Source organism: Pteronotus mesoamericanus, unplaced genomic scaffold, assembly GCF_021234165.1.
Source record: "Pteronotus mesoamericanus isolate MK-2021 breed Mesoamerican mustached bat unplaced genomic scaffold, CSHL_Meso_final scaffold_128, whole genome shotgun sequence".
NCBI classification, from domain to species: domain Eukaryota; kingdom Metazoa; phylum Chordata; class Mammalia; order Chiroptera; family Mormoopidae; genus Pteronotus; species Pteronotus mesoamericanus.
The window spans coordinates 1383252-1395610 of record NW_026555305.1 but is presented as its reverse complement, the minus strand read 5'-3'; the positions used below and the strand labels follow the sequence as shown (position 1 = coordinate 1395610).

General features: G+C 46.9%; 1 protein-coding gene across 1 annotated transcript; it reads left to right on the top strand.

Annotated features, from left to right (window-relative positions):
* Positions 1-5274: 5274 nt before the first annotated feature.
* Positions 5275-12305, top strand: LOC129082437 (zinc finger protein 571-like; the record flags this gene model as incomplete). The annotated part of the gene is made up of 3 exons (XM_054588137.1): positions 5275-5322; positions 7228-7354; positions 12157-12305. Coding segments are annotated over exons 1-3 (324 nt in total), but the record flags the coding sequence as incomplete, so codon positions are not given.
* Positions 12306-12359: the final 54 nt, after the last annotated feature.

Sequence of the window (12359 nt, the reverse complement as noted above, 5' to 3'; positions counted from 1 at the left end):
TCCTGAGTCCCAAATCTCTTACCTACACTTTTTTCCCCTTGAATCCCACATCCCTTACCTACACTTTTACCCCTCCTTATCAGACAGCCTGGCTTGAAAGGGAAGGGAAGATGGTCTGTTAGGGAAGAAACCTGCCATCTTCTCAGATAGGTGGCCATCTGAATAAAGCACCCATAAAGATTCAATCCCTGTCTCTTGTTATTGGGTCTGTTAGGTGACAGGCAGCACAAATGTCAGCTTTTCAGGTTTCAAAACGATATAGGAATGATACTCTCTTAACAATAAAGTAATACATAAATCATTTATTAATAAATGGGAAATTGGTTACTACTTTGCACACATTCATTCTTTGACATCAGTAAAATGATCATCAGTATGTGTTCTGTGAACGTTGGTAAATGGCTGCTGGCTAAGCCCTTGAGTACCTGCCCCTGGCCTGTGGCCTTGTGCCCTCCCACCCATCACCCTTTCCCATCACCAAAAGTGTGATAGCTGATGGTGATTAAAACTTAGACTGGCTCCTACTTCTGTACAGTTGCTAATTTACTGAAGTTCTCCAGTGGGACATACAGAGCACAGTGCACTTACCCCCCTGGCCTGAAACTGAGACCCTGCTGGTGGGTCAGGTGGTGAAGCATTGCCCAGATGTGTCAAGGTTGTGGGTTCAATCCCTGGTCAGGGCACATACAAGAAAGAAAACAATGAATCCTTCAATGTGTGGCACCAAAAAAAAAAAAAAAATAGATGCCTCCCTCTTTGTCTCTCAAATAAATAGATAAACATTTTGAAAAGTGAAGTAGATTCTTCTCCTTGTGGGGTGATCCTTACTTACAGGAGTCTTCACTTGGTGCCACACAGTCCTGTTTTCTGGGCCACCGCTGATCGCCCAGATGAGGGAACAATGGATCCGCTGCCCATGGCGTGTTCTCCTGGCAGAGTCTTCCCCAACAGGGATTCCATGATTGTGGTGACTCAACTGGGCAGACCATGGGATGCATACAACCAGTGGATGGACTTGATTCAGCTCGCTCAGTTATTTTCAATTTAAGGAGTTGTTCACATTAAGTCGCTGGAATATTTTACATTTACAAGCATCACGCTTTATTCATTTAACCTTCAGTGAAAAAAAATCATAGAATATGAGAATCAAAGAACCGAAACTTTTATTCAGTTCACCAGGTAAGGGAGCGTATGGAGTGCATGTACTGCTCATCAATCAATGTCACAGTGTTGATCAAAGAAGAGTAGATATTGTTCAGAAATAACAATTGCAAGAACATAGGGGTCCCTTAAATCAGGGTCTGTTAGCATGACACTAGGTGGTAAGGACAACCTTGTGCTTGGAAACTAAACATCCAGTGTTTACCTAGGTTAACTTGATTACCTAGAGACATTATTCTTAGCAGGATAGGCTTCAAAGGAAATAATCATTATTCTCCTTCAGGCCTGATTTCCTTGCCGGGGGTGAGGGGGGCGCCTCTGCCTGTATCGGTTCATGCCTGCTGGCCAGTATTCCTGGTTTTCCAGTTGAGACTTACAGGTCAGACCCTGCTCACGCGAGCTGCACTCTGTGATACCAGGCAGGGCGGTTCTCCACACTTGGTTAGGGAACATGTTAGGTTGTGGGCCAGGTCGCTCACTTAGATGAAGCATTGTCTCTTGCACCCAAAGATTGTGGGTCACAACAAATGGATTTTTCTCTCTCACATCAATTTCTCTTTCTCCCTTCCTCTATCCAAATCAATTACATATCTTCAAGTGAGGATCAAAAGAGAATGAAAGAAAGAAAAAAAAAGTCATTAATCACCCACCAAAGGGAGCTGTAGTTGGCATTTTTCTGGTCACTGAGGCATTCAACAAATGCTTTGCACTTCGCTTTGTAGTTTACAGTTTAAAAGGGTCCCTGCCCGGAGATCTCTTTTCTACCCCACCTCCCCCATTTTCCTCTCCTGGGTCCTCCCTAGTTTGTGTCAAATCCTCATCTGGAAAGTAGCTTGGTTGCCAGAACTAAATGCCTTTGTACATCTTAATCATACAGATAGTCAGGACCACGGGGAGCAGCAAGGGCAGGAACAGGAGGGGCCACCTGCGGGGATCTCCATCTGCCCTGGGTAATGGTGAGGGTGAGGGAGCAGCAGCATTGCCTTGTTAACGCAACTCCTGTCTTGAAAGTGCAGCGTCCTATCTTGGAGGCAGATACCCGGCCCCAGGCAAGAGAACAGCAGGAGGAAGTAATATTACACTTGGGAGGTGCAATGCTAGCAAGGAGAGGGGTTGGGGAGAAACGCTCCTACCCCCTACGGATAACTGATTGGGACGTGGGACCTTAACAAGTCCGGCGCGTGCACCACAAAGGTCAGAAAGGTCGCAGCCGGGAGAAGCTGATGGAAGACTAGCCTGTCAGTCTAGCCTCGGGAGAAGAAGCGATTGGTCGTGGTTAGACCTCACCCTCCCCAGCTCGCGGGAACTTGGGAAGTTCATTGGTCAGTCAGAGCGTCCCACACCTGAAACTCATATAAACGCAGGGTAACGGAGGGCCCTTCTCTTGCCCAGTTGGAGAAGATCCTACCCTGTGAGTTGGCGGGATCTCGTGGCTCTGGAAGCGACCTGGCTAAGGTCAGTACCTTCACGTTCCAGGACGGAGTCGGAAAGCGGACAGCAGCCAGGAGCCAGATGAGCTGCCCGGGTGACTCTCAGCAGCAACTGCGGTCCCCAAATGATGGTACTTTGAAGCAGGAGTTTTGGACGCGGCCTCCTGTTCTGGTTGGGCTGAGGACGGCCGGGGTTTCCTTGGTTTTCCTGAGGGAATGGGCTGTGAGACGAGAGTCTGCCATTCCCCGGGACCCTGCAGATTCGGAATGAAAAACCGTTTTCTCAGCAGCCTCTGGCTCTAGAGCGTTCCTATTGGGGGCGGCGAGCGGCGAGCGGCGAGCGGCACGCCCACTTTGGTTCTCTAACAATAAGATGCCCTGAACGGGAGCTGGCACTTAAACGCGAAGATCGGATACTTTGTGTTTACGATCTTTCGATTTCCAGCGCCTCTGAACTCTTTATAAAATTGTCTGCCAGTCAGCACGCCATTGGGGACCCCTGGCTGGTGAGCAGGAGATCTGGGGAGGGGCTACCGCGTCCTTCCCCCCCTCCACCCAAGCCCCCGCTTAACCGCAGGTTCCCTCTTCCTTCCTCCTTTCACTCAGCTCCCCCTCCGCCCCCCCACCCCATGTACCTGAATGCACCCCTCTGTCCCTCTCCTCCTACACCCTCTGCCCCGCTTTGTAGTTTCCGCCTTTAACATCTTTATTGCGCTTTCTTGGCCCCGAGGCCCCAGATCCCTCACGAACGCCAAATCCGGGACTTCGTGCCGCGGGGGCTTCTGGGACTCGGAGCCACGAGCCCGCCCCTCAGGCACCGGTGGGTTCAGCAGCGCTCGCTCTGAGGGGAACCAACAGTGGACTTGGCGGCGGCGCGCGGTTCTGGACAGTGTCGGGGGCCGGCCCGCGCAGGCGCAATGCGATCTGGGTGCCTTGTGGACGCTGGTTCCTCTCGGGTCCGTGTTGTGTGAGGTTGTGCGGGTCGGGTAGGGGTGTGAGGAGACTGGTTGCGGATGTGGGTGGGGTCGTGCGGGTGAAGGTGATGCCTGTTGCTCTGCGTGTGTGTGTGTGTGTGCGCGCGCGCGTGAGAGAGAGAGAGAGACAGACAGACACTGAGACTCTCCGGCCGTCTCTGGGAGTGTGTCTCTGTGTGTGTCACCGCGTGAATGCGCGAGACTACCTGTGTCTCGCCTGTGCTCATGTGTGTGTTAGCTGCCCGTCTCGGTCTCTCCGGGGTCCCTCAGTGTCCACGTCTGTGTGCGCGTCTGCCTTTGTTTCCGTCCGCGGCGTCTCAGCGTGAGGGCGCCGTCCAGGGGTCCCCCTGTGACTGGTCTCTTCCTCGGCGCCGGTCTGTGTGTCAGGTGTGAGTGTGTCTGTGCGTGTGGGTCTGCGCCTCTCCAGTCCCATCCTCCCCCTGTCTGTGCGCCCCTGCGCCTCTGTCTGTGGGCGCGGCTGACGTGTGTGAGGGTGCGACGGGGGTGCCCTCCCGGGAGCGCGGGGAAGACGCCCTCCTGCACAGGCGGGCCTGGCGGCGCTGCCTGCCCGCGGGCCCCACAGCCCGTCTCCTTCCCGCCCCCAGAGGCTCCCCTGCCCCCGGGAGGGCAGGGCGTGTGTGGTCGCCAGGTGCGGGGCTGAGGAAGAGGGTCAGAGGCCCCGACCCCATGGTGACTGGGGTGGATTTATTCACGGAGGGTGTCTTGGGTGCTCAGGGTGTCGTTCTGGGCATTTCAAAGGCTTCCCCGTGTGTCTGAGGTAGAGACCCTCACCATCCTGATTTTGCAGATGGGAAAACTGAGGCTCAGAGGCTTTAAGTGAAATCCCAAGTCGACACCCAGGCATTCAGGTACCAGAGCCCCCACGGTAACCACCCCACAGTGGGAAATCCTTGTTTCCCCTTGTAAACAATGGATGGCAGGAAATGCTGGAAAGTTTGCACAGAGGAGAAGCAGGAGCACCCATCACCCCTGGCTCTGCAGCCACATATCTAGGGCCACTCTGGGTTCAGTGGTAACCAGTCCCGTGCACATTACCTTTCCAGGGCCACTGTTCCTTCATGACCTCCTTTTAAATAAAGTAAAATTGGAGTAGTGATTGCATTATTGTAAAGAGAAAAATAGTCAAGGCTGGATTAGATTCACGTTTTCTATTATGACATTAAAAGAAATGAGGATATTTTCAATGGTGCCACCTGTGTCAGCCTCCCTGGGCCCACTATGCTTCCTTAGTAAGGCAGACCCCAGGGGTACGGGGCAGAGGATCCTGTTCCTCCCTCAGGCTATGGGATTGGCTGTGTGTGCATGTGTGTGCATTGCAGGAGTGTCAATGTGTGAATGTGCAGTGTGCACTAAACGCATGGACTGATGTCCTCAGCCCCACTCTTGTCTTCTTGGGCACATGGCTTATCTTCCTGGGCTTCAGTTTCCTCACCTGTGAAATGGGGTGAGTGGAAATAACCCCCACCTTGCAGGATGTCAGGAGGATGAAATCACGGATGTTATCCGAGGACCTTGGATGGATGGGGCCCTGCATACATTCACTATGAACCTGTGTGTGCGAGTCTTCGTCTGCCCGTTTCACAGTGAGTGTGTCTGTCACGTCTGCATTGCAGGCCAGGTGTCCACCTGATCTCTCACTGTGCCTTTCTCTTTCTCCCTGTGTACAGCCTGCCCGTGCCTCGGTCAGCATGGGCACTAGAAGGACGGCCACCCAGATGCGGACCAAGAAGGCCCTGGTGAGTCATGTCACCCTTTAGCGCCTCCTTCCTAAGGGTCATGCATCTGGGCAGGGATGACCATCGAGCCATGCAAACTCCATCAGGACCCAGACCCCTCTCCCTGCCTCTTGAGATTTTGTCCACCCTGAGTTGGGAGAGTACTCTCTTGACACTGGTGTTTTTCAGCCTCAGGGGACAGGATGGCTCAGGAGTGCCCTGTTCTCTCCTAGGGTTCTCAGGAGACACCTGTGGGCACCTGGGATGTGGCAGCTTAAACATATTCAATGAAGTGTGACAGAGGCTTCAGCCAGGAAATGCTGGATGAGGGACCTTCAGAAGTAGGCAGGGGGCAAGAGATGCTCAGGGGACTGGAGAGGGTCAGGAGGAGGACGCCTGTGGTAAGGGACCAGTGGATGTCCCTGGCTGTCATCACGATGTTTTATGAAGTTTTAGTGGGTGTCCGTTTGCGGTGTTTTTCTCTAAATTTCCTTCTATGGAAGAAATACTTTACAACAGAAATGTACAGATGTATGTAGTTCAGTTGGTTCGAGGGTCATCTTCATAGGCCAAGCTTGTAGATTTGATCCCTGGTCAGGGCACTTTGGAGAAGCAACCAATGAATTCATCAGTATGTGGAACAACATCTCTTTCTCTCTGTCTCTCAATTAGTAAATTTATATAATTAATGTTTGGGGCTAAATACTTTTTTTCTTTTATTACCAACAGAGGAAATATTCATTGAGTTTTAGGTAGAGAGGAAGAGAGAGACACACACAGACATGAGAGAGAAATATCAATTAGCTTGATGTCTCAGTTTCTTACGGCATCGTCCTGTAAACCAAATGGTTGTGGGTTTGATACCTGGTCTGGGATGTGGATGATGCAAACTGACCGATGTTTCTCTGTCTACTGACTCTGCCTACGTCTCTCTCTAAAATCAACATGTATATTCTCGATGAAGATTTTTTGAAAAATAGAGCCTCACTTCATCTCTTTGTAGTGGGGTGAGGTTTTTCTTGTGGCAAAGGGGTTTGTGACATTAGACAAGAATCCAAAACAGATGGAGCCTGGAATCAGTGGCCTAGTCATGTGCCCACAGACCATTCAGAGGGCTTTGGTGCACTTTGATGGAAGTCCCCTTTCTATGGGAATCTCCCAACCCTTATGAAGAGGGGCCCCGTGTCTCACCTCCCACACTTTTGCTGTAGAATGTAGAATGTGCTGTAGAATTTCAATACATTGAGCTTATTGGATTGGCCAAAAAGACCGTTGCGTTTTTTCTGTAAAGTAAAAGATACATTGTACATTTCCACTAGTACTTTATTGAATTGGCTATTTTGGCATCGATGACCTCAGAGCCCCAGTATGCCATTTAAGCCTAAGGTCTTGACCCTCCAGTCCCACCTGGAATCTCCCCCCATGGACCAACCTCAGACCACCCCTCCCAATTTCCCAGACACCCGTGAGAGCTGCCACTTCTGAGGCCCCTGTCACGATGGTATCGACCAGTTTAGGGTTCATTGCAGGCGTTTCCGTCTCACATGTGTAAGGTGATATGTCATTGTGCTTTTAGTTTCAGCGCTCTTGTGATGAGTGACATTGAGCATTTTTTCCTATGTATATTGGCTATCTGTATGTCCTCCTTGGATAATTCTCTGTTCATCTTTTTTTGCATTGTGTTGTTTGCCTTCCTACGAACAGCCCTGTAATTTTTTTTCTGTGCTTTGAACAGCGCCATAATATCTGTCCGTCCAAGGACTATCCACTGTACTTAGGCACTGAGGACACTGAGTGGTCAGGCCCTTCAGAGGTCCGCACCTGGTTGACACCACCTCAGGTGCATCCTGTGTGCCTTCCTGATCCTCATCTCCTGACGTCTATGAGGAGGGCCCTGTGGTGAGTGGTGTGTGCTTCCTGTTACAGGGGTTGGTGGCGTTCAGGGATGTGATTGTGGACTTCACCCCGGAGGAGTGGCAGCAGCTGAAGCCTGTGCAGAAGGACCTGTACAGGGACGTGATGATGGAGACCTACTGGAACCTGGTCTCGCTGGGTAAGGAGGTATTTTTGCCTCGTTACTCACCACCTGCCTGTCACTTCAGGATGACATGGAAATAGAAAATATGGACAGATCGGACATAGAGGAGGTTCAAATTACTTGAAGCTAAAAGTAAAGTTGATAGGCGATGAAGTGGGAAAGAGTATTTACTGCATGTATAACATTCATAGGATATAAGCTTATAAACAGGTCCTCGCATGAACGAGAGAAAGACCAAATGAATAATAGGGATACAGACTCAGCTTATCAGCGTGCAGTTCACAGATGTAGAAATGCATGGAGTTACACTTTACAAAGGTTTTGAACCATACTGATTCTTGCCCATGAGGTACACAGCTATAAGAAGAATAGTAACCCTGTGCAAGTGTGGTTCAGTTGTTTGGAGCATTTTCCCAACTTGACAGGTTGCATTTTGATTCCATATTAGGATGCATACCTAGGTTGTGTGTTCAATCCCAGGTGGCGCATATCCAGGAGGCAACCAATCAGTGTGTGTTTCTCTCTTGTGAATGTTTCTTTCTCTTTCTCTCTTTCCTCTCTCCCTCTGCACCCCCTTCCTCCCTCTCTAAGAATATCCTGGGGTGTGGTATAAAAAAAGAGTAACGTCATCATGTGTTATGAGGGTTCAGGGAAAGGAACTCCTCATTTTAGATGCTTGACGTTGGGACAGCTTCCAGAGAAATGCCCTTGATTCCCACCTACGAGACTGACCGAACAAATGAGGGTGTAGCAATATGGTAGAAATCACAAAGCTCTTTAACGATGAGTACTCTTTCTTGTCACTGACACAGAGAGATGTCCCTGAAAAATACTGCTCAGTAAAAAGTAATTTTCACAATAAGTGTATGTTCCCATTCCTTTAATAGTTTTTTGTGGAGTCTAACCTGCAGTTAAGTGCGCCTAGTTAAAGTGAATAGTTTGATGCATTTTCATACTTCTATTCACCAGGGAAATCATAGTCATGATGGAGATACACCCATGAGCCTTAATAGTTTATCTTTCCTTTCGTCCACCCTCCATCCCCCATGACCACCGTGGCTTAGTTTGCCTGTTGTAGTATTTTATATATGTGGAATCATAAAGCACATACTTACTTTTATTTGAGTTCTTACCCTTGGCATCATTTCATTAAGGTTTAACCACATCATCTGTATGTATTAAGAGTTCCGTTCTTTTTCCTTTATTTTTTTTTAAGGTTTATTTCTTTATTTTTAGAGAGGGGAAGGAAGGGAAAAACAGAGGGAGAGAGACATCAATGTGTGGATGCCTCTCGAGAGCCCCCTACTGGGAACCTGGCCTGCAGCCTAGGCATGTGCCTGACTAGAAGTTGAACCAGCGACCTTTTGGTTCGCAGGCCGGTGCTCAATCCACTGAGCCACACCGGCCAAGGCTGTGTTCCTTTTTTTTTTTTAAGTTCTCACCGGAGGATATTTTGATTTATTTGAAAGAGAAAGAGTAAGAAATATCTACTTTGTGGATAGATCATCATGTGTTTATCCATTCACTTAATGATGAAAATTTGCATTGTGTCCAGATCGAGATATCTTTCTGTAGACACATGACGTGCTTTCTATTGAGAATGGTTGGGTCGTGTATAGATGTGTATTGAACTTTTTCAGAAACTGCCAAACTTTTCTCCAAAGCAGTTGCCTCATTTATCATTTCCACCCACAAGAAGTGCATGTTGCATTGGTTTACGTGCTTATCAGAACTGAATATGCTCAGTGTTTCTCATTGCAGCCCTTCTCATTGGTGTGCAGTCTTAGCACAATCCAGCCTGCCACTGAAACGAGGACTTTTCCATGTGCTTATTTCCATTGGTATTTCTTCGGTGAAGCGTCTGGTTCAAGTCTTCTGTTGTTTTCATTTGGTTGTTTGCTTCCATATGATTCCATTTTGAAATTTCTTTACACACTCTTCTGTTGTTAAGTTTTGTTGTAAGACCTTTATCAGATATGTGCTTTGCAACCATTTCTCCCATTCTGTGGGGTAGTCTTCTTTTCCTCAGTGGCATCATTTGGAACACCCTTGTTTTTAATGTTGATGGGGTCCAACTTATTTATTTTTTGTTCCTTGTGCTTTTGATGCCATATCTGAATGACCATTGCCTAACCAAAGGCTACAAAGTTTTACTCCTGTTTTGTTTACAGCTTTTAGAATTTTATCTCTTTCTTTAGGTCTTGGGTACATTTTGAGTTAATTGTTGTGAATGATGGAAAAAGGGGCTAACATCACTGATTTTTTTATATGTAATTTATTGTGGTGATATGGGCTAATAGAATGATATAACTTTCAACTGTACAGTGCTTTTTAAAATTTATTGATTATGCTATTATTATTGTCTTTCGCCCTCCTCTACGTGGTAGCCCCCTTCCCTACAGCAGTACCCCCGGCCCCCAGTTCATGTCCATGGGCCACACATGTAAGTTTTTTATGTTCTCCACTTCCTCTACACTTGTTCACATCCCCCTTTCTGTTCTGTACCTACCAACTTATGCTGCTTAACCCTCCATCTTTGCCCCCATATCTCTCCATTTCCCTTCCCAGCTGATAACCCTCCAAATGATATCCATATTTTGGGTTCTGTTCCTGCTCTGGTTGTTTGCTTAGTTTGGTTTTTAGATTCGGTTGTTGATAGTGGTGAATTTGTTTCATATTAATATTCATAGTTTTGTTGTTCTCCTGAAATAAGCCCTTTTCACATTTCATGTAATAATGGCTTGGTGGTGGTGAACTCCCTTAGCTTTAATCTTTCTGAGACGCACTTTATCTCTGTTTTCATTCTAAATGGTACCTTTCTGTCTAGAGTAAACTAGTAAACTTTTCATCACTCTGAAAACTTCTTAGCAGTCTGTTCTTGCCTGTAAAGTTTCTTTTGAGGAATCAGCTGACAGTCTTATGGGAACTCCTTTGTAGGTAACTCTCTGCTTTTCTCTTCTTGCTTTTAAGATTGTGTCTTTATTTTTAAACTTTGGCATTTTAATTATGATGTGTCTTGGTGTGGTCCTTTTTGGGTCCAACTTGTTGGAGCCTCTCTGTGCTTCCAGGACTTGTATGTCATATTTCTTTCACCATATTAGGGAAGTTTTCTTTCATTGTTTTTTCAAATAACTTTTCATATTCTTCCTCTTATTATTCCCTTTTTGGCATCCCTATGATTCAGATGTTGGTACATTTGGATACGTCCCAGAGGCTGTTTATACTATCTTTGTGTTTTCGAATTATTTTTTTTTCTTCTTGCTGTTCTAGTTAAATGATTACCTCTTCCTTATGTTCCAAATCATTACTTTGAATCTCGGCTTCATCCTCTCCACAGTTAGTTCCCTGTAGATTTCAGTGTATTTCACTTATTGTATCCTTTATTTGTTCCTGGGTCTTTTTCATTCTGTTGCTGTACTCATGAGTGTTGTGCGTCCAGATAAACAGTTTTTGAAAGCTGCATCTGACAGGTTGATTATCTTCATTTTGCTTTGTTAATTTTTTGTGGTTTTGTTCTGTTCTTTTATGTGGGCCATGTTTCTTTGCATCCTCAATTTGGCAGCCTCCCTGTGCTTGTTTCTGTGTATTAGGTAGAGCTACTGTGACTCCCTGTGTCGGTAGTGTGTCCTGTTGTAGAAGAGGCACGTGTAAATTGTGTGGGGCGGAGCCTTTGGTAACTGCCAGAGCAGGGCAACCCGTGTCACCACTTTTTGGTCCTGTGTGGGGAATGGCTCAGAGAGGGGACAGTGCTCCACCAGTCTTCTGGAGGTTTGCCAGGGATGAAGCTGTCCCTCAGCACTCACCCTATTTCCTGATACTTTACTTTCTCCCCATATGCCAGTGGTACCCTTCCACCTGTTGCGCTGGTGCTGAATCCCAGAGTGGGTGGGTCTGTTTAAGCCTTAACTCTGTGGGGAGCCTTTAAGAGGAGTCTCCTGAATTCTGGCAGTATCTTCTGCCACCCCAACCCCAACTGGTTTTTATAGCCAGAAGTTATGGGGGTTTATCTTCCATGCCTGGAACAGTGGGCTGTGTGGTCTGGCCTGGGGCTGGGGTTCTTCACTCATGAGGTATCCCTCCTGATTTTTATCCAACTCATGGGTACGTGGGACATCTCCTTGCCACACTTCATCTCTGCTCCATTCCATCCGTCTTTGGGACTCCGTCCCTTCTACTTTACTGGATCAATGTGGCTTCTTTAAGTCCATGGTTGTCAGACTTCTATACACTTTCTTTTCTGATGGTTCTTTGTGATATTTATTTTGTGGTCTAGTTGTGACTTTTTTTGCAGTTGTGTAATGAGGCGAACCATGTTTACCTAAATCTCCACTTGTCCGAGTTATTCATAGGAAGAAAAATAAAAAGAAATGCCCTAGATGTGTACCTACGAGACTGAACGTACAAATCAGGATGCAGAATCATGATGGTAATCAGAAAGCTCTTAGAAGACGAGCACTCTTTGTAGTCACTGATACAGAAAGATTTCCTGTATAATATTCTTCAGGAAAAACACTAACTTTCAGAATTAGTATACAGTTCCATTTCTTTAACAGCTCTTCTGATGGTTTAAATTGACCTACTATTAACTGCACATAGTTAAAGCAAATGATTTCATGCTTTTTCACATTTGTATCAACCAGAAAGAAAATTTTTCTTTCATTTCACCCATCCCCCTCCTCTCTGACCACTGTGGTTTAGTTTGCCTATTCCAGAATTTTTATATATGGAATCATATGGCATGTATTCTTTATTTTTTATCTGATTCTCCCAGCGTGGTTAACTACATGTGTGTCATCATCTCTTTTCCTCTCCTTTAGAGTTGCAGACCAAACAAGACATGAATGAACTGGATCAAGAGAATGACTCTTGGGAAGACAGACCATCTATTGCAGTGGTGGTGGAAGGACTCATGAAAAATGGAGCCCAGGGTTATACCTGTGAAAAAGCAGGGATTCAGGGTAAGAGGGTGGGGCATTTGAACATATCCCAAGTGTCAGCACCTGAATGTTTTGAATTTAAG